Source organism: Platichthys flesus, chromosome 8, assembly GCF_949316205.1.
Source record: "Platichthys flesus chromosome 8, fPlaFle2.1, whole genome shotgun sequence".
NCBI lineage: Eukaryota > Metazoa > Chordata > Actinopteri > Pleuronectiformes > Pleuronectidae > Platichthys > Platichthys flesus.
Genome location: NC_084952.1, coordinates 2,324,647 through 2,347,620, shown reverse-complemented (window position 1 = coordinate 2,347,620; position 22,974 = coordinate 2,324,647). Strand labels below are relative to the sequence as shown.

Sequence of the window (22,974 nt, the reverse complement as noted above, 5' to 3'; positions counted from 1 at the left end):
AACCCTTTGATAATAAATGCAACTTTTCCATAAAAAACAAAATGGTGTGAGTCAGCGTTGTTGACCACAGTTTAATTTGTTTCTACTAAGCTCCTCTGTGTGTGTTTGGTCTGTATTAAAAACTGCTTGTATTTGCTTTGTAGGAAACTTTCTTTTAATCTCCTCTGGTTCGCTGCCTGTGTTTCCACGACGTGTCAGCACTTAGCTGCTCGCCGGCTGCCAACGGGTTTGACTGCAGCAGCACCGGAGACCATATGAAACACCTTCCTGGGCCTTTGTGCTGGTTCTGGATCAGACTCCAGATGAAACACTCACAGGAATCCCTCACCTTGATGCCAACAGCTAATTGACACTACTGACAATGGACTTTGAGTGAGAGTGTGATGATGACGAATCCAGGGAGGGTTATCAACCGGCTCTTTTAACACCACTGCACTTGGAAACCCATTGAATTCAATGGCTTGTGTTGTGCAAAGGATGGGTTTTGTTTGCCGTGCCAAACAGTTGTGAGTCCAATAGAAATGAAGCCTCCAGCCAGGCATGGAGTGCACAATGGAGGAACATGTTGTTGTGTTGTTACTTCACCACATTGTGACATGCGTTTACCTTAATATCGAGACCTCGGTAGGAAAACTGTGTCATGGAAACATATTTCCAGTCGAGTTGTTTTGTCAGGTGTGTTTTTTACTTGTCAGGGACCTTGTTGAAGGTCGGGCAACAAAAACAGAATAATGATAAAACCGATAAGTTTGCCTGTTTGTGCTCTGAACCCAGCTGCCAGTTTGCAAAACCTATACAAACCATGATAGAGACACAGATGATCCATTGGAGCTGGTGGAGAACAGAAAATTGCAAAAAGAAAGAAAGAGAGAGCGTATTGGACGTCATGCATGTTAAACGTCTAAATAAGCAACGGTCTACTAGAATATTGCCAAAAGTATTATTTTTACAGCTTATTCCACCAACTGGGCAAAAAGTGAGCAATTGGAAAAAAAGAGTCTCTGTTGACCGTGTTTACTATCAAAGTTTAACATTCAACCCTCATTTAAAAGAGCCAGATTTACCATTTAAATCCCAGAACAGATCTTGTGTTGTCCGAAAAACACGACTGATAATCTCACTTGTCGCTGCCTGGAAAACCTCTGTACTTCTCCAGATGCTTTCTGGGTCTGAGCTGATCCACAGCATCCGTCCTGACAGGCTCAGAGAGTCATCGTGAGCAAGAAGCATCCGCCGCCCAGACGCTGTGTGCATTCCAACACACACCGTATGAATCACAACATTAAAGCATGTGACAGGAGCAGCTCACTCGGAAAATTAACCTTTTATTCCTCGGGGCTGGATCGGGGAATGCCGGTCAGTGGCGGACGATGCTTAAACCCCGAGAGGAGAAGTTGTGTGTGTCAGGATTTGGGAGGATAACTGGACCTGGGAGGAATCAGACGGGGAGCGAGCGGGTGTCAGAGCAGCTTAGACCGCTCAGCTGGCGGATGATAATAGCCTGGAAAGGAACTTTGGCCCGGACACCAGATTGTCAAAATATGAGAGCACGGCTGCTCGTGCGCGGTGTGACACGGTCAAGAGGCGGGAAACCACTAGTTGTAAAAGCATCTTATAGTTTATACAGTAGTTTACAGTTGTTCTTTGCTGCAGCTGATTGGACCGGAGCTGTAACACCCTCTGAGGTTAAAGGGATGAAATTTAACTAGAGACTGTTTAAGTTCATATGTTGTGAGGGACACAGAAGTGGAGGAACTTCTTCTACTGGCTCTGCTCAGCAGGGAACAATGACTCTGCTCTGAGCGACTGATCTCCATGTTAACACCATCACATTAAAGAATCCTCACGCTCGGGAAGATTCAGCAGCTTTCTGACGACAGGACATTGTACAGCAGGGTTTCTCTTTGCTGGACGTTTTCAGAGAATCCCTTTGAAATCTTTGTTAGAAACAGATTCAAATATAAGAACTCAAAGATTTGTTTTTAAGACAAATTTGATATAAAGACAGAAAACGACTCGATGCCACATCGAAGCTTCACTTCCCCTCGAGGGCGAAGAACGATGAAAAGGAAACTCATTAATCAACACTTCTCCTGTCACATGACTTGATGCTTTTTTCACTCCAGCAGAATCTTTAGTCATTAGCAGCTTTACCATTAGCATACCATTACCACCACCACCACTGCATTGTAAATGAGCTTCTGTGTCGTTTGTAATCTCCTCGTCATGTCTCCTCACTCTCTGCTCACACTCATCTAGGATTCCTGCTCGAGCTGAGGAAACATCCAGCAGCCTTCAGCCTTAAATATATCTCAACAGCTTTATCTCAATTTAACCTAAAGTTCACCTCATGTTTAACACAGGTCTTCAATGATTGAACTGTTGAACGCAGCCTCCGGATATATCGACTGTCGGTGTATTCATATTCATACATTATATATCTGCAATATAAAGTTTACTGTCGAGGCAGCCATCTTTAATATAAGAAGGAACAAGGTCATTTAACTCAAGACTGTTGTAATATCCCCATTAGCTGGTCGATGAATGAACTGACCTATTTGCTAAAGTTGCAAGGAATTGTTGCTAATCTGTCATAAGAAAGAATATGATGTTAAGAATTTCTTCTGTATTGTATTTGATTTTCTCCTTCTGTGTCCCCCCCCACTTAACAATTTAATGTCTCTTTTGATCAGAAGATTATCGTGTGAACTTTGGTCCAAACCCTGATCTCCAGTGACAAACAGTCCTCAGTGAACAGCCCCTGTGACACTCTCAGGCTAATAGGTTTTGGAAGACTATGAATAAAACAGAGCCATTGTAGTCAGAAGTGTCATTGTTCAGAGTGTATAATGTGTGTGAGAGTCATTTTCCCCCTGAATGTGTTGGAGCACTCAAGCGTCCTCCAGCGTCGAGCTGCCGCGGCTTTCTCCATCGCCTCCATCAATACTTTTCAATCTGCGCAGTGAGCTGTGCTGCTCTGCCTGGCCACCGGGACGCGGCCCTTTGTGGACGCTCTGTACAGTAGATATGGATTGAGCAGATATCTCCTCTCTTTTGTGTTGGGAGACAAAAACTGGCGTTGATGTCTAAACCGTGCGCCGCCACCATAACGAAGCTGCTAGTTCACTGTCATAATCACTGTGGCAGGAGAGAGAGAGTGGAGCCCCTCTCCAGCGTGACCCTCCGGCTGCTATCGATCCCATCACCGTTTACCTCTGGGGAACTCGGGAGGTGACGCGACCTCAGCGATGTCACACAAACTGTTAATGCGTGTGAGGTAGTGGGAGGACAGGAAAACATTGGTCTCCACCTCCTTTTTTTTAATGAGATGAAATGTATTCCTGTCGTGAGCCTGGCTGACGTCAGGGCTTCGCAGGTTGGATTAAACGTCTGACAGAAGGTCGTCATCCTTGACCCGAGTCCCGACCCTGTGACAACTAACGAATACATTACCGATCCCTTGAAAAGCTGTAAAACCCATCGGCCCTGCACCATCTGCACCAGGATACGTTCCATGTTCCACAGGAGAAGCTCAACCCACGGACCCACGTGCACCACCAGCTGTGCTCATGCCAGTCAGGGCGATCAATACTCATTTTCCTTTCAATTTGTTCACTTGAAATCAATGTGACCTCTTGATTTCCGATGGAGAGCGACACGTGAAGGTCAACTGGGTTTCACCAGCATCTGCTCCACTCACCACTAGTCAGGAGGTTTTCACCCCCGTTGGTTTGTTTAGTGTAAGAAACACGACTTCAGGATTTACCCACTTGATTGGGTTTAAGGGAACGTTGGCAGAGGATTGCTTTCTACTGGAACCCATTTTTTTTTACCTCTATCAAGGAGGTTATGGTTTCCTTGCTGTCTGTCTGTCAACAGAATTATAAAAAAAATACATTACCATGGGGTTCTCACGTTTGACAATGAGATAGGATGTTAACCTTGGAATCGGAGGTAATCTAGTTATTTTGCTCAAAGCTGGCGAAGAAACAGCCAAATTGTTAATTTAATATTCAGTTTTGCAAGGATTTAACAATTAAGAAGTTAAATATTCATCATGTAAACAACAACAACCAGATTTCATCCTCTTATTTCTATCAATCTGGATCTGAGGATATATATTGTCTTTCCTCTGTTTGATGTCAGAGTTTCTGCTTCGGTTGAGGAGTTTGAAATCGTGGGAGTTGTGTTAGATCTGCACCTTGATGTTGCTGCAGATGGTCGTCTGTGACTCATCCGAGCAGCAACGTGGGATTCATGTTAAATAGACTAATTTCATGCAGCGCTCCTTATCCGCGTGTGACACATTTAACCGTCCCTGGAATCAAGACGCTTGCCGTCCAATTCACATCTGCAAACTAATTAGAGCACCATTGTGCCACTTGGCTTCAGTTCCACGTCAGTTTTTGTTTTATTTCCGTGGCTCTTTCAAGCCTCTTGAATACTCGCTCGGTTCCAAACAACTGGTTTTCAGAGACTGAGCTTCCCTTTTTGTTTTCAGCTCTATACGCACTGTTAAACTGAGAAAATACGATTTGGTTTGACACAAATCCTCACACTATGTTCTCTCCGTCTCTTTTCAATTCATATATTTCCATGTGGGTAAGAGTGGTGCAGGAACAAGCCGCAGCAGAGAGATGCACTGGGAGTCCGTGAACCCTTGTTTCACCATGAAAGGTTTGACCTGGTTTGTCAGAAACCCACGGCTGCACTTCAGGTTGAATGCTCCTGGAAGCTCCATAAAGCTTTTTAGCAGTCAGCAGAAGTTCACACTCCCACTCGTCAGGGCAGCTCGGCATCTCAACACCCACGGCTCACTCTGTGCACCTTCACAAAAGGTTCATACAACGTGCAGAGCAGCAGCTCCAAGACCCCGCAGCTCCGCTCATGTTCCACACGGAGAGAGAAGCCGTCCTCGTTTCCAGCCCCTGCAGAGAAAGACCTGATACCTGATCTATTTTAGTTCCTTTTCTAAATTGCTTGTTGTGCAAAAAGAAAAACTTTTCTGCCATCACACAATTCAGAATCCATTTTTCAGCATCTCAACGATGGAATCATTAGTCCTTTCTCCTGTCTCCATGGTTTCCTGAAAGATCAAATCTCAAACCAGTTGAGAGGAGCAACTCCCGATTTGTCTGTTTTGAGATTTGTTATAGGATTTGAGGCTCTGCTTTTAATGACCCAGTGCAGGGCTCCATCTAAACTGTTTGGAATGGGTTTGTTTGTTTGGCCTGTGGTGAAGCTGGTTCCAGCTTTCTCTCTGAAACTGTAAAAGTAATTGAGCTGTGGTGAGTAAAGATCTGCTGCAGATCCCCGGACTGAAATATCAGCTGTGGCTCAAATCATATTCATATTGAATGTATAACATTACAAAACAGACATTCAACACTGCACTTGCTTGTGACGATGATGTCATGAATGTTTCTCTAACAATGCGCCACAGACATAGATATTTCTGGAATCTTGAGATACAATCTTCAACAAAACAACTCTCACTTCCGCTTATTAAAGATGCAGCCCAAGTGAAGGGAAGGAGGATTTTGGTGCTAACACCAGAGTGAAATAACACATTTTGTATCACTGACAACAGCTAACTTTCCTGAGATGAATGCCCCCAGCAGGCTGTGTGTGTCTGTGTGGGTGTCCACACGGTGCATGTGTGCTTCACCACACTGCAGCGATGTGTTAAAGCCTGCAGACCTCAGACCTGCTGTGGACAGCACATTCAGCCTTTGAAAGCTCAGAAGCAGCACCAGGTTTGGTGAATTGATTCCCCGGAGTGTCCACCTGAGCAGGGAGACAGAAGCACTGTGGTATGACTCAGCACTGAAGGGATGTGCATGAAAAGCCTCCAGCTACAAAACAACCAAAAAGTGAAAATGCCCCGTGAGGGATTCCAGCCTAAACTGCATTTTATCTCCATCTGAAAGAATTCAAACTTGGGAAATGTGTTCCTCAGCTGTGAGAGCAGAGAGCTGGCCTGGTTTCAGGACAGAGTTACGGAGGCTGCACTTTCTGAGGCCTCGGGCGAAATGGACCCGACTCCTGGATCCAACCAAACCCAAACCAGCCCAGCAAGAAATCCATGAGACCACAGCATTCAGATTTCCATGCGGTTCTTTTCAATTGCTTGCTGTGAAACACATACATTATAAAAGTAGAAATGTTTAAATACAAATAAATCAAAGTTTGAACCCAGCCTCAACTGTATGTGGCATTGTTTCATCCATGAAATTAATCAAATCATAATTTCCACACCTCGATCTCCTGCTCCTGTGGCTCCAGAGCAGCGTATAGGAGGAGTTTCCCTGTGACAGATGGTCTCCATCTCATCAGTCAGGGTGGGGTTGTGTTCTCTCTCGACCCCCCACCTGAACCACCCCCCCCCCCCCCCCCCCCCTCGTCCACATGTCCCTCTCTCTTGCATCTCAACCGCAATGAATACGAGAAGCTGTTAGTCCACGGAACCATACAATGTCGTGAGTGGTCATATTTTCAGCTTGGCTTGACCCAGTCGGACTCAAACCACAGAAACCTTGGCGGTGTTTGGATTCGAGGATTTTTCAGGACACCAAACATATGACGACCAGGGGAGACAAAGCTGTTAACCTTCTGGAGAAACATATAGAAAATAACAGTTTTATGATTCTGTAAAACAATGTAAAACACTTGTGTTTGTCCCTGTGGACTGAAGAGGTCCCTGAGGACAGTCCTCGGGCTCCACAGTCCTCCTGACTTTTACTCAGTCTATGCTTTTACTCCATCCCACTAATCAGAAATTGATTTACAATTTCCTGTGAGGCCAGGTTGAATTCCTCTAACACCAATTAACGAGGAAAGTGGGAAACCAGCAGTGGTCTCATCTGAGCGTGAAGGACAGGAGGAGAGATATCAAACAGGATCCGACTCAAACATTAATGTGTTTTGTCTCCAGCTGGTTAAAACCACATTTGAACACAGCAGGATGAAATGTGAAGTTTAATGGATCTGCAGGAGATCAGCCAGTGAAAGTAAATCGGTTATTCCTGCAGATTTAAGGGAATCACTTCTAATCCTCCTGCGATGACGCCATAACCTCAGTAGAGGAGTGGACGCTCACTTTATGCCAAGGTGACATATTGGAGAGGGCGGCCATTTTGGAAGCTGGTCAAGAAGCCGCAGGGGAGGTCAGCTGTTGCTTTCTGCCATTCGCCAAAGAAATAGCATCGTGGTCACTGGGCAGAGTTTCACCAGAGCCACGTGGAGGAGGAGATGATATCGAGACGTCAGCAGAGGTTCCTTTAATAAATAATCAGCTTAAGAGTGAAATAAATAGACTTTATAAACATGGGAATCTTTTGAAGCGCAAACAAACTATTAAACAAGTTAACAATATTGACAAGTTAACAATATTGAGAAGGAAATACACTGCAGTTATCCGGCTGGTGCTTTGAGGAACATGAATGCTTTGATCCTACATTAAAACATCTTAGTAAATACACTTGTATGTTGAGTTCTGTATTTGCTACAGAGGTGAAGGTGAAGAAGAGGAGAAGAGACGATGAAGCCCTTAAACTGGAAAAATCCAATCACAGCTTTGAGTTATGGGTATTGTCCTATTTAGTTATTTCTTTTTTAGGTTAGTTTAAAAGAGTATTGACAGAAAACCGAAAGTCGTAAATGAATCACATATTTCTCCTTCAACCTGCTAACTTTGTTAAAGTTTAAAAATAATGATAATTTGCTCTTTATAAACCAGTCTGTGGTGTTTAACTTTACCAATCAGAATATGTTACGTCTCCAGTGAAGCTCCACTTAAAAAGGTTTTATATAACTAAATAAAAAATCCATCTTGCTCATTGAAAGAGTCTCTTAAAAAAAAGGAGCCTCCTGAGGCTGAGCTGATTAACTACGTCTTTATATTTTCACTTGACCCTGAAAAACTGCTTCTGTATTTTATCTTCTCAGCCCCCCCCCCCCCCCCCCCCCCCGACCCGGAACGAGGCCGGGATGGTTTGATGTTAAATCACCGTAGAGGAACAGGGATGTTGTGTAATGACGGTGAAAATATTTTCCTCCCAGTCACTGTAGAGGTGAACATGGAGTTTATCTTTATGCAGCTTTATGCATGTTATTGTGTGCATGTGTACTGACAGGGCAAATGGGGGGGGGGGGGGGAGTAACTTTCTGATTCTTGTTGGCTGAACTTGCAGATACACATATGTCCTTCTTGGTGCACCAGCATATGTGTATGAGTGTGTGTTTCATCACAAACAGAGTAAGAAGCAGGATTTCTTCTCCAGTGCATCTGCAGGGATCATGAAGGTTGATGAGCAGCAACAGTGACTCAGTCGTCTCTTGGGCCTCGTGTTGGAGAAATTCCACTTCACAGGCCAACTTGTGACGGAGGAAACAAACCGAGGTATGAACGGCTCCCGCGCCGGTCGACTGATAACTCCACGCCCCTTCGGGTTGTGTCACGGCAGCAGGTGGCGTCTCCTTGCATCAGTGTCCTCAGCAGGCCACAGCACATCGAGGAAGCCTTCTGCCCTCAGCTCTGACAGACCTGCCACTGTGTGTGTGTGTGTGTGTGTACAGCTGCTGACCCGTGCACAAAGTTCTGGATCCTGTTGGGGGGGACAAAGCTTCGCCTCAATCTACAAACTATTGCAACCTTTGATCAAAATGACAGTCAGGGTGTGCGTCTGATTCCTGGCTGCTTGTGAGGTCATGTGAAGGTCAGATCACGTGCACAGCTCCGTGTCTATGTTCAAACAGAAGTGCTGACATTAGTGTGTGAAGTGCCAGTGATCTGCAGCAACATTATGCCAAAGGAGAAAGCAGCAGCTCCATCCATTATCAGTCTGAGGTGGTGACTCATGTCGAACCTGCATGACAGAAACCTCGGCAGCTCTGTCTGGAATCCATTAGCGTGTCCTCTGCACTACTTACTATTGTTCAGTGCCAATGGGAGGCCGCTGGAGCCAGATTTCCTTCTCCATTAAAAATCAAAAAGTTTTCAATGACACTTTAAAGGCTTTGTGTTGCTTTCAGGGAGTCGGGAAATGTTTTCTTGGCCATTCGGCTGTGAAGGAGCCATATTTTGGAGTCACGTGTTCTGGGTATCGAGCGAGTGAATGAGGTTGTGAATGCACCTGGTTGAAAAGAGTTTTCTCACTGGCTTAAGCCTAGAGATCGGGCGAGGACCTCAGACCTCCTGAGGGAACTGGGTCTTTACTTTGAAAGGGAACAATTGAGTTGTATTGTGCGTCTAGTCAGGATTCATTCCCTGGAGGGATTCCATTTCCCATCAGGCCTGGAAACGTTGGGATTCTCCAGAAACGAGCTGGAGAGCCCAGCTATGGAGAGGGGACGTTTGGGATCCCCCACTCAGCTGGCCGACTCCACGACATGATCAGGGTTTGGGTTGATAGAATAGAAGATGGATGTTTTTGCCCAGTTTTTGCCTCATTTCCATAAAAACCAGTGCAACAGAGCAAAGAACATGTTTCCTTGAAATCTTGTACACAAACCAAGGGCAGAAACTAAAGTAAAATATGTATCCATCAGATTTTACAGACCATAGTCCTAGGTTTGACTTATTACCACTTTCACTATGACAACCCGCTTTACTTCATTGTCCTGACATGTCAAAGCTCCCAGATACAGACATCTGATCAATCAATTGCATTTGTGGGTAAAAAAGAAACAGCTGCATTTTCCAATAAAAAATCAATTCCCTTAAGTGATTTTCATCGGGTTGGGGTATAGACGTCTTTTCTTTATTTACAAGTGGCTGGGACTTCCCCTTCTCTCTGGAGTGATGCCAGATGCTCTTATAGATTCTTGGCATCGATCACATACAGGCTGTCAGTGTTCAGCCTCGTAAAACCTGTGGGATACAACATGTCCGATACAAACAGGTTTAAGATTACAAGTCAACTACACTCACTGCTCTGCATAATGCCTTTACACTTATACAGCCAACACACTACATCGCATCTGAAAGCCATAAAAACCTGGATCATGAAACGATACCAGCAGCCAGAGCACGGAGTCAACTGCATATTGACGTAAAAAAATAGCAGCGACACTCCTGTAGAATAACGATGGATGTACAGTTCACCGTTTACACTCAACATGCACACAAACACACACGCTCACACCCAAGAGGCTGCTCCGTAAACGCTAATGTGTGCCATCCCACTCATCCCTCTCACCGCGGTGTGGAGTCGAGCGTCAGCCTCGGCGTACGCTATCAACCGCTTTCTAGGTCAGAGCGTGAATCGGTAATGAGCATCGGCGTATCTCTCCTGCAGCACGGTGTCTCTCGGCTCCGCGGCGGCGCAGGTACAAGCTTCTGATTCCCCGGACTCTTCACCGAGATCAGGAGGAGGAGAGGAAAATCAATTTGGAGATGTAATTAGCGCAGATAAGCTAAAGAACCGATGTGTTGTTTTTTGTGTGTTTTGGCTCCGAGAGGCTCATTTGTCTGCACGGATGACTGAGCGAGATTGTGGTTTTAATGTGTGTGTAACTGAGAGTGTGTGTGTGTGTGTAGTGAAGCCATTTGTATTATTTAGTAAATATGGATTTAGTCGGTAACATGAAATCACTCACTGGGTCAGAGGCTGTTTGCATCATGAAAAGCAAAATAAACCTGTAAAGTAAAAGCTGAATCATAATGAAACATCTGATGCTTTCAGTTTTACCGAACAGCAGAGAGACTCAGAAGCACCGAGGCAGCCGGGTCCTGTTTCTTCACCATTAATATTTCATGGAGCGGTTAACGGAGGGTGGAGCGAGTTTCGTTTTTTCCTCTGAAGTCTTTGTGATTCACCACAGGTGTTAGAGGAGCAGTCGGGGTTTCACTTGTTGCTCACGCTGACAGGAGCAGGTGGCTGAGGGAGGCGGCCATTTCTGTCTGGTGGCCAACGCTGCACGGCTGCTACGAGTCACTGATTCATGTGACAGCAAACAATTTATGCATTTCGACACGGAACGGTACAACAGGAATCTGCATTGCACAGCTGCTTTATGGAAATATTGTTGATGTATGCAGTCAGCTAGAACAAATACTAATAAGACGTGCATCTTTTCTATTGACCGTCTTTTTACTTATTCCAGAAATCTCTCTCTCTGTCTGTATGGGAAATGTATGTATTGAAAATATAGGACCAGAGAAAGTGCAGTGTTGAATTTGAGGCGAAATGGACATGAGTTGTGTGAATCTAGTGTGACACAACAACAGCGTGTTCACACAAACCACAACAAGGGATTCTCCAGTCCTGTGTTCTGAGACGAGCTTCAGTACATCATTTGAAATGGTGAATCTTCAGGTTTCTGGAGATTGAGTCCAGCAGCAGATCTTTACCTTCCTGCAGGTGACTTGTCCAGTGTGAGAAAGAAAAGCTGCCTCCAGCTTCACCACAGGCCAAACAAACAGGTTCAAAACAATCACTGCTTGAATTTGACCCACTTTACATTAACAACCTAGAACCAAGTCTCACTGACAAATCTCCTGTTTTAGCTGATAAACACCGGATGTTTCCCTCAGGAGCTGGTGGAGACCAAAACAGAGCTAAAAAGAAGTGTTGGGAAAACAATTGTTCAAATATGCTCTGTGATGCTTCTTACTTTCTTGATGTTCAAACCTATTACTAGTTAGACGTCGAGTCCCCGTGATCACACAGACTGATAGAGGGAACATCCCAGAAGAGATCATGTCTCAGTCACAATATGTTTATCAGTTCATACTTTGGAGCTCTAGCTATAAGAGAGTGGGTCTGAAAACCTTCCAGCTGTGCGTGGACCGATCTGACATGTTGGTGAAACCTTAAAGGAACCGAATGAACAACTGTCACTCACGCAGCTCGTGTGTGTGTTTCCTGTGCATTCAGCTGCACAGGTGACTATTTTCCATTCCACTTATATCCCTGCTAATGTTTCCCCACAGAGGAGGAAATGAAAAGCTGTGATTGACAGCCACGTCGCCCCCATGGGGATTTCCCTCTGCAGTTCTTGTACCGGCTGCCCCCCCCCCCCCCCCCCCCGGCAGGCTGTTGCAGGGCAGAAACCCCCACAGACTGTAGAGTGTCGATCCATTGTCATAAGTACATGAGGGAGAAATCTACTCCTGCTGTGCACAGAGGGGATGTGGGTGGTGGGGGACGGCTGCAGCCAAGAGAACCCAGACAAACCTGAGACATTAAGTGTTGAGATGTTTCTAAGCATCCTCACACATCTGTACAGAACTGGGAGAGAGGGGTCTGTCTCGTTCCTCAGACCTTCTGGTGTCCTCGATTCATCAAGTCGACGTCGTGGGCTGTGAAAGTGCATCTCAGGTGTAGACAGAGTGTTAAGCATTCTGCAGTTTGGGCCTTTTCACACCTCTGGGCTTGAAAAACATCCTCCAGTACTGTGAAGTAGAAAATACTTCATTAACTTGGTAAAATATATAACTTGGTCGGCTACATAGCTGGAATCGAGAAGCGTCTTTCCTTCCTGGATAACTGCATTAATGATGTGTGGGTAGTTTTTTTTACAGCAAATAAACAAACTAACAGCTAATATCATATCATGAGGAGAAATTTAAAAATAAACCAAATCAGATCAGATTGAGAAGAAAAAACTCAGCTTCTGCAAAAAGGGCATGTGCTCCTCAAATAGAGCCGGAGCCAGATAAGGCTAAAGGGAAGGCTTTCCTGTTTTAATTGCTGACAACAGCTCAGACTGTTTGAGCCACAGGCGCCGTCACCAGTTGCAGAACCAGATCTTTTGGACGCGGCTGTAGTGGTCAGCGTGTCGCGGTTCAGAAAACAGCCTCCGGTCGGTCACTGTCACTTCAGCGTGATCGTAACACAGACGCAACACAGAGAGCGACATGAGGACCTTCAGGGTGAGAAGCTGCACCGTGGGGACAAGTGAAATATCAATACATCAATCATCTGCAGTCTGACATTGTTTTTTAAAGCCGTCCCCTTCAGGAGGGAGGGGGGGGGGGGTGTTCGGGAAGAAAAGGGAGTCTGATCTTTTTCTGCTTTTCACAGTGATATAGAAACATAATTCACACACAAACCTGCAGTGAGCTCTGAGTGGGCTGAAGGGAAAAGGCAAAGCAGGCGTGTGTTATAAATAACATCTGAGAGAAATGATACAAAGTGCTGCTCTGCATTCGTTTCACCAAATCGAGTGAGTGTCACTGAGAATTCACTGGAAACGACACTGAGAAGAGCCACGTTCCAAAAGAGACGGTAAACCAGAGATTTACTGAAGTTTTATCCTTTATTATTTCTATTTATAACGTTGATTATTTGTTATAAAAAAAATTATGTCATAACCTGCAATGAACCACTCAGTGCCATCCCCTTTCTCTTTAAAATCCAGATGTGATTTATATTAGTTATAAGTTTCCTTCAGGTTCAGGAAATCAAAAAATAAAACTCCTCAGCTGCAGATGTTTCATATCTTCGATGTCTCAATCCACCGGAGGAGTTGTTCTTGTTAGATAATAATGATCCATGTCTCCTGCTCATAATTGTAACACATAAATCTTATTACAATATTAACACATTTCTACGTGTTTCACCATCGAGCGGCTTATTATCAGGTGAGATCTGTGAACTTTAAGACGTCTGCTGTTCGCTGACTTAAAAAGTGACAGAGTTATTCAGGTTGAAATTTCGCTGGGGAAAATGATATGAAATTAGAATTCTTATTAACATTAAAGCAAAAAAAGCCCAAAGTTTTGCTTCAACACTGAACATTTCAGTGCAGATTTGTATTTGAATGCTGTTGTTCCAAACGGTGGCTCTGCAGCAGGAGCCATAAAAGCCAGTGAGCTGTGCAGTGGAGGTGTCTATCGAGGGCAGATATCATTACCGCACCTCAATTTATCAGATTACACAGCCTCCCCCTCTGAATTGCATTAAAATGGGTTGATGTCCCCCATAAAACATTATTCTAACATGCCACGTCAACCAGAAGCCAGTTAAGTGTGAAGGAACTCATTTGAATTGCTCACGGACTCACTGCCCACCCATGCGCAAAGGTTTTCCAAATGAAATCCAGCAGGAAGCGAGTGTTGTATAGGAATTACATGTCACGTTATCTTAGCTTGTGGGTAAGAGGTCTGCTCCTGAATAAGGTACGATCCACGTTACTGGTTCAAACTAAGAGTGGACACGATTTGCATTTTTGAAAACATTTGGGAAACGTCCTCCCTGCAGAGCTGAGGGGCTTTAAAACATCTCATAATATCACAGTCACATTGAGTCTGCAGCTGCATTAAAAAAAATCCATTAAAGCTACACATGGCCATGTATCCATAGTTTGAACCATAGTTTAATATAAAAAGAAAAATGATTACGCTTTTACAATCAGCTCTAACTGCTGTGTGGTTATGAATCTGTCCCGCAGCTCTTTTAAAGACGGAGGACGGAGTCTCATAAAGACCCAGCACATATAACCCTCATTAGCCCAGAGTGGACAGAGCAGGATTGGTAGATGTGAAGCAGGAGAAGAGGATGGAAAAGGAATAATAAGAGGAAGGACAAGAGGAAGAGGGCTTGTAATGGTTGCTGATTTACAGATGTTGGTTTGTTTAAGCACGTTAACGTTAAAAAACACAAAACATGTCCCCACACGTTAACACAACACATATTTCACTCTGTCTAGGTGTAAACAGATACAGGGGGGGGGTGAGCGCACAGGAGTTCTACATCTTCATATACTTCTACTCTCCTGGGCTCGTCAGCCTATTCTAATTAATCCTTAAGGATAATTATGTTTAACCTCCTGTGTGACCGCACGACCACAACACAGTGGAATCACCTCCAACAGTAAAGACCCACATTATATTACTGTGCTACACAATATTAATATTGCTGATGACACTTTACAGTTACTGCACGTTTTACATGTAACCATGACGACCACATTAGCTCATTTGCATGGAAGTGTTGAAAAGTGTTTAGTGTCACAATGATTCTGTGATTACACAACATTATGACATGATCATTAATTCTACTTGGTTGAAGAGACACATATCTTGTTAAAACGTTCTGATCTCTATCCCTGTGTATTGTGTAATGAAATACAAATCAATACCAAAACCAAGACAGATTTGATCCAAAAGTCTGTTTTACCTTATTTTTTTTAATATACTGACATCTCTTAAAGGGCCCTGGTGGCCTTAGGTTCGAGAAGTGGTTTCTGATGGTAAGTGTAAATCCTTGGTTCGGTTCCATGACCTTCGTTACCACAGATGAAGTAAAGTTGTTCAAATGAGAAACAGATCAGGTTGACAGAAGCATTTGTGCTCAGTAGACATGTCCTGAATAAACACAGTGTTCCAACAAAATCTGATTCATTTGTTTGTTGAAATTGAATGGACGCCAAGTGGAAATCGGTTGAGGTGAAGATCTTATTGGCTGGTCCATGAGGATGCACTGGTGTCGGAGGGAGACTCCATACTGGGGTGAATAATGAGGGGTGAGGAGGTGGGTAAGGATGAGGGACGAGGGGTAGGAAGGAGGGAGGAGAGAAGGAGGACTGAGGGATGGGGAGGTGGGTAAGGATGAGAGACGAGGGGTAGGGAGGAGGGGAGGAGGGAAGGAATACTGAGGGATGAGGGTAGGGAGGAGAGAAGAGGACTGAGGGATGGGGAGGTGGGTAAGGATGAGAGACGAGGGGTAGGAAGGAGGGGATGAGGGAAGGAATACTAAGGGATGAGGGTAGGGAGGAGAGAAGAAGGACTGAGGGCTGAGGAGGTGGGTAAGGATGAGGGACGAGGGGTAGGGAGGAGGGGATGAGGGAAGGAATACTGAGGGATGAGGGTAGGGAGGAGAGAAGAAGGACTGAGGGCTGAGGAGGTGGGTAAGGATGAGGGTAGGGAGGAGGGAAGGAATACTGAGGGATGAGGGTAGGGAGGAGGGAAGGAATACTGAGGGATGAGGGTAGGGAGGAGGGAAGGAATACTGAGGGATGAGGGTAGGGAGGAGAGAAGAAGGACTGAGGGCTGAGGAGGTGGGTAAGGATGAGGGACGAGGGGTAGGGAGGAGGGGATGAGGGAAGGAATACTGAGGGAGTAGTGTAGGGAGGAGAGAAGAAGGACTGAGGGTTGGGGAGGTGGGTAAGGATGAGGGAGGCTTATAGCTGCTCCACATTGTCTCAAAGTGTATTTTGGATTAAAAAAGTTCTTCCATCACTCAGCTCCTAAAGATTCCTCCGTGAATTGCTTCTCCGGACAGGAAATGAAGCCATGAGTCATAAAGAGAAACTCAAATGTAAAAACTTCAAATCCCTGACTCCTGGTGTGTACGTCTCTGTATATACATTCTGCCCGAGTGCTCTGTGGCGCATCCACTATTATTATCCAGTGTTGTGTTTTGTGTACACACTGAAGTTTGTCTTCTTACAGAGTGTTTACACGTTTGTGCAGTCGATGTGTGTCCAAGGCTTCGGTGCTGCTGCTGCTCCATCTGTACTGCGACACGCTCCCCTCAGCGTTCCCCTGCTGAGGGTTTCAACCGGGAGGGAGGTTAGTCGCATCCCACTCATTAGGACCCCCTCTGTGTGTGTCTGTGATTGTGTGCGTGTGTGGGATTGTTTATCAGTTTGTTGGTAGGTATGAATTTTTTTATGTTTTTGTCCTCGGTTTGTGTTCCTGTGCTGCATTGGTGTGTTGCTCAACAATTTACGACCTTACGACCAGCCCCACCCCAGTCCTTCTTCTCTGACTTGCTATTACCACACACGAGCAAACACAGACTCACACACAGACACACACATCCCTGTTTCCCCTGTGGCTGCCAAATTGAGGTTTCCTTGCCTCGCCCTTTAGATTTACTGTAATCGCTGAGGGAAGGAAAGGAGGGAGGGAGGGAGGGAGGGAGAGAGGGAGGGAGGGAGGGAGGGAGGGAGGGAGGGAGGGATGGAGGGAGGAAAGACAGCAAGTAAAAGTCAAAGTGAAGGATGGAGGAGTAAAGACAGGAGAGAGAGAATGACACAAAAGGAGAGAGGGGGTCTTGGGAGCTGTACGGGGAGATGAGAGGGGGAAGTGAGAAAGGTGTTGAAAGGCTTGAGGAAACGTGACTGAGAAAAGAAGTAGGTGAGGAAGGGAGTGTTCAAGGAAGAGAGGCGTCAATGAAAAGGATGAAGAAGGAAGGAATGATGAGAAGTAGGGTGAGGGAGGAAGAGTAAGAGGGGATCTCCGTGGCTGACGAGGAAACATCTCCCATTAAACTGAGATTACAGCCTCTGCTGGTCCAGAGTGCATCGCATCTACACAACCTCTGCCGTCAGCCGCTGATGATATAACACCCAGTTTTAAAGATCAATTTGTCACTTTTCATCTCCTCCTACACCCTCGTTCTCCTCCTCCTCTTCCTCCGAGGGCAGAGATTCCAGAGGAGGAGGAGGAGGAGGGTGTTGTAGCTGCATCGAGTCGAGAGAGAGAGCTGAATTCTGTTTACGAGCACTTTTGATGATGTCATCTGCAATAAATCCTCTGCTCTCCCTTGGGCACTGCTTCCAGTTACACACAAACACACACACACACACACACACACACACACACAAACACACAAACACACACACACACACACACAAAATGCTCTAACTACCCGGCAGATTCAATCAATTCCTCATTTGCTTTCCTCTCTACACTGATAAGCTTCGGCCAGAGCTTCCAAATCGGAGGTGTGGGGACGGCAGGCGTCCTCTCAGTGTTTCCATGAGGGTCCAAATCAAAAGCATGAAAAGTTCAGGTTCCCTTAAAATTCTTGGCGGCTTGAATTTCCTTGATAGACTCACTTCACTCTTTAAATGAGAGAAATCCTGGTGTCACCACAACCTTCATCACCACCGTGGTCAGATGGAGGAGGACCAAGTTGTGACCACTAGTTAGCAGCACCTGCCAGGTTGTTTACATATGTGAAGTTACTATTAAATACACATTTGGTGGTGGCTAATGGACGACCAGGCAGCCTGCATAGTCTGAGTAAAGGGTATGAGTGGATGAGGCTTCTTCTCTTCTAGGGTCGGTAACGTCTCATGCATTTTAAAGACTGTGAAGGTCGTGGGTGACAGAGACGAGTGCCACCTCGGTGCCGAGGGACGACTCGCTGCTCGCTGCAGAAAACAGATCAGGAATCACCGCCTGGATGTGTGAGCAGATGGAGTGTGAGTTTCTCCTCGGAGCGTGGAGAGAAAGCGAGACGTGAGATAATGGCCCACAGCTAATCCACTGCACACTGAAAACTCATTACTCCTTAAAGAGGAACCGAAAAAAAAAACTGCTCCCCGAGACGGAAAGAAAAACTGAGCCTCAGGTGAAGACCTCGGCCAAAACAGACGGGTTCTTCCTCATGTGTGAAATTTCTTTTATGCAAAGTTCAGCGGATTTGACTCGTTGGCTTTATTGATGTGGAGCTTTGCAGGAGCCCAGCGGTAGACAGTTCTTAGGTTCTTATTTTTGTGCTGAAATCTACACCTGATAAAACTTTACTCATTTTATCCCATTTGACAAAACAGGCAGAAATGTAAGTGTTATTGAAATGGTGTTATGGTTTGTGTTCTTATTAGTGATGACATTAAGCAGGAACCATCTCATGAGCTCATATCGTTCTCTTTATCTGAACATCAGGTTTTATTATGACACGTGAACCGAGCGCCGCTCTCTAGTGTCACAGTTACATCATCCCACGGCTCCGATGACGCAACAGTTGCTGCAGCCTTGTGGATTTTTATGAAGTCATTTTGAAAAACAATCTCGGACGAGTAAAATGAAAATTTCAAAGGTCAAAAAACATGTTGTTGATCGCATTCTCAGTTTGGACCAAATGTGAGAATCCTATTCAATATTCCAACTGAGAGATTTATGTCTTTGGTGGTTTTGAATCTGCTGTTGACAGTGATTTGAGGTGGGCGTGGCTCCGATGAACAAAGTAGTTGTCACATGCACCAATCAGGGTTTAGCCACATTTGAATAATAAGCAATGACAGTTTCCTTAGATATTACCAATGGAACTTAAATAAGTTGATGTACCAAGAAACATCAGTGCAGGTTCTTCAGAGTCTGATCATCTCACAAAGATACAAAGAAAGGCAGATGTCGTGATTCCACTCTGCTCCGTGCAAACACAAACTCCAAACACAGACAAATCTCAGTCCAGCATCTCTGCCACTGAAAACCACTCAGGTCCTTTCACCTTCCACTGCACCATCGGCATATTCATTCATGATAACAAGTCCGTATTCCTTCAAAATCCATTACTCTGTTATGATAATCTCGTCCAGGGAGTTGTCGCAGAAGAAGCAATTAAATAATCATTCACGTGCCTGCGTAGAGGAATGGAATGATGGAGGATTAGATTGTGCCTTGATTGTCTTTGTTCCCCCTTCACGTGGAAATATGTGTACTCAGCAGCGTGGAGATGAGAGTCACTGTCAAGAGGCAGCACCATCTGATTAACGGTATAAGACTGAGACCTGTTTTAACACCTCCGGCTCAGCAGGTCTCACTGGAACATGAAATGTCCTTTTGCCACAACGGTTCAGTCTATATTACAAATTACCGGCCTGTTACAGTAAACTGTACTCGGTGCGCCCCGGGGGTCAACTGCGCCATGTGTGCAGCGAGCCGGCAGCAGATGTGGAAAAAACACACAACAACCTGATTTCCAACACTGCATCTGTCCGGGATCGAATGGTAATAATGATGATGTGTGAATCTGTGCAGCAACACATGAAATTGGAAACACACTGGATATCAAACAGTGCGACAGAAGTTCAGGAGGAGCAACACAACAACACCCCCGCCCCAAGGAAGAGGCACCATCAGACTCAGTGACGCAAAATATGAGAAAAAATATAAAGTCAAACTTACCTCCCAACGCTTGTTTCATAACGAAATTCATGATGATGGCTTTTAATTCCCTGCCTTCTTTATCCGAGCAATGTTACATTCAATAGTTGCAGGAAAAGTGGAAGTCCTTTGTTGTCAGATCTGGGAAGAAAAGACATTTGCCTCATGAAAAGGATAAATGGTGAAAAGCTTTAAATACACAAGGACAGGGAGAAAACCCACATATTGGGATACAGGTGATTCTATATACCATTAAGTACAAACTTATTTTTTCTAAATGATACAAATAATAGAATAATCAAAGCATAATCTGTTAAACGTCTCCACGCGTTTAGTTTGCACGGAGCTAAACTGTCACAAATCAGCTCAATGAGTCTGCGTCCGTGTGTCGGGCTCGTTTCTTCAATGCCACGACTGAAGGACACCGAGGTCAATGGTTCAATCTCAACCGGAGACCAACGGAAAACACAGGAAAACACCGAACCTGTCGAATATACAGCGCGAATCGGCAGCGACGGCTCAACGTGTCCCTGCGATCGAGCGAGAGGACCCGGACACTTGTGTGTTGCGGTGTCAGGCGGTGGCGGGACTGAGTGTCACGACAGTCAGCAGTAACCTCTACGTGCCCGGAGCCACTTTGGGGGAAAGTGCACGGTGCACGTGCTCGGCCCGGCAGGACAGTCCACTGTCTCACCTGCTGGACCGAACCACCGACGTGTCCTCGTCATGTGGTCAAACTTCTCAATTAGAGACATTGGAGTCAGAAATCCCACCAATAACGTTAATTAAGCAGCAACAGCGGAGCACACTCGTGCGTGCACGTTTACACCTACACGTGCGAGGAATTGCGGTAAATATATGCTCAGCGTCGACCCGACCGTGCGTGTGCGTGGTTGTGAAACGCAGAGATACGCGTGCACTTCCTCGTTTGATCCGAGTCGACTGGTTTTCAGCACCGCCGCGACTGGACAGCTCCCCGAACCCCCGCACCGAGCGTCGATTTACCTCCGTCCCGGCGACAGGCTCCGAAATCCGGCTTCACTATGTGACACGCAGCGGTCGAGGAATGGGGGGCGCGGAGCTTCAGCGGCAGCAGCCTCCGGAGAGAAGTTATCCCGCAGCAGGCTCAGGCAGCACGGGGAGAATCGAACTGCTCTTCCCTCGCATCTCCAGCTGGAATCCCGGGGCTAGAAAAAGGACGTCCTTGGTGCTTCCTGCTGACTGCCGCCTCGTCTTCCTGCACACACACGCACACACAACCACGCTCACACACAACCACGCTCACACATACACACACTCACACGTAGAGAGAAAGAGGAGGAGTAGAAGAGGGGGTAGGGGGGTGGTGGTTGTGAAGCAGCTGCCGTTCACACCGTGATGGGAAGGAAGGACTGAATCACACGGAGGGACAAGGAGACAGACGTCCCACCAACGTCTCCTCTGACCGATAGATGAGAGACCAACCTGCAGTCCTTTCTCTGACAGCCCCCCCACCACACCCCGTCTTTCCGAAGGGACTCGGCTGGCACAATGTACCGGGGACTTGATTGATGTGGAGGGAAGAAGATGTCGCTTGATCTCCCCTGGTTGGTCTGTGTCTGCATGCAGGTGGCGGGATGTGCAGAATCACAAAATGTTCCAGTGGGGTTCCCTTCATGTTGCTACGGGGAATCGTAGAGTGGGAGCTGAATAGCGTCTGGTGATTGTTATCGCTCGTGTTCCATTGCAACATGATTACATTCACACACTATCAGTGGTGGGCACAGGGTCTGCCAGGGACAGGGGCGGCAATGGAAAGAGGGATCCTCACAGCAGGGTCAGGTTATTTATCTGCTCTGTGGAACATCAGAGAGGCACTGACGGGGATAAACAAAGCAGGTGCTGCTACTGGGCCCCGACATTACCTAGAAGAAGATGAGGCCCCAGATTATAGATCTGTGCAAGCTATCATATTACTAACAGCAAGGCAAAGCATTTCAGTTGCATTAAAAACTAGAATATATATCACATTCTATACACCAAGGCCCAACAGCCTTCTTAAGTTCAATCAAGCTCCAAAAATCCATCTTGATCTTTTGACCTGTTGTTTCCTTTTCACCTCAAGTCTGCATGTGCGGTCAGTGGTAATTCTTTAGTGAGCTAATCTACTATAGATCTGTAATGTGATTGCTTTGATTGTCCTTCGATGTGTTCTATAGCTATGAGGCTCAGTACTCAGTCCAGTTTCTATATTATCATTTGATTTAAAGGGAATTGTCATTGCATTCCTACAAATTGTAGATTTAATGGATGAAATACTTTTCTTCAACCAAAAGTTTTTTGTTTTTTTTTATCTGTTAATCTTGGGTTTTACTTTCAGTCACTCTTGTGTTCACAGATATTGTCGGGGGTCTATTCTTCTTATTCAGATTGTAACCTTGGTTTTACCTCTGAACGTATATTGTGGTTCATATGTTGTATTGATAGATGTCTTTGTCCCCCAATCTGAGTTTAACATTTGGTTTTACTTTATTTATTCCCGTCAAGGCTTTTATTTATGATGTACTTTAAGGTAAATAACATGTATTACTTTCATAATGCCGATAGTGGTGGTAAAGAGTGGTAAAGTGTAGATGAGTATCAGTGAATGGAGGATTTGAGTGGTTGGGAGAAGGGCCTTCCACATTCTCTGAAGCTAATCGTAGTGTTTGTCAAACTCGTCTCAGATATGGAACACACTTTCTCGTGCACAGTGAGAGGGACACAGATTTGAATCACTACAGCTGCTTTGAATGTGTAACCTCAGCATTATCAAGAGGAACAACACTTACTACACATCACTTTGTCTATTAGCAACCTTCATTCAACCTTCTATTGAGCAGTAATTCGTTTTTTCTCTTGTCATGCGGCTTGATAGAGAAACAATGAACCTCCATTGAATCATGGAACATTATGTTCAGAGTCTGATTGCTTGAATCACTCGTCAAACCAATGTAACATTCATGTTTCTTCTTTCTGTCCAAGGTCCACTTCAGAGATAAACTATTGGAGCATCTATGAAATCAGAGAAGGCCCAGAACAGAAAGTCTTCTTCTCTGCTGTTGATTTTGAACCGGCCTGGTTCCTCATCAGCTCCGTGAGGAACCTCC

General features: G+C 45.4%; 1 protein-coding gene across 2 annotated transcripts in view; it reads right to left on the bottom strand.

Annotated features, from left to right (window-relative positions):
- The window catches only part of LOC133959365 (complexin-2-like), a 43,892-nt gene extending 22,821 nt beyond the window's left edge, over positions 1-21,071 (bottom strand). The window contains exons 1-2 of one of the 2 annotated variants that reach the window (XM_062394514.1): positions 20,852-21,071; positions 19,868-19,987 (exon numbers count right to left, since the gene is read on the bottom strand). In XM_062394514.1, the coding sequence (XP_062250498.1) occupies positions 19,868-19,898 (31 nt within the window). In that variant the 5' untranslated portion in view covers positions 19,899-19,987; positions 20,852-21,071. Of the gene's footprint in view, positions 1-19,867; positions 19,988-20,330; positions 20,455-20,851 lie in introns of those variants that run through there. The other variant, XM_062394515.1, reaches the window with a different exon arrangement.
- Positions 21,072-22,974: the final 1,903 nt, after the last annotated feature.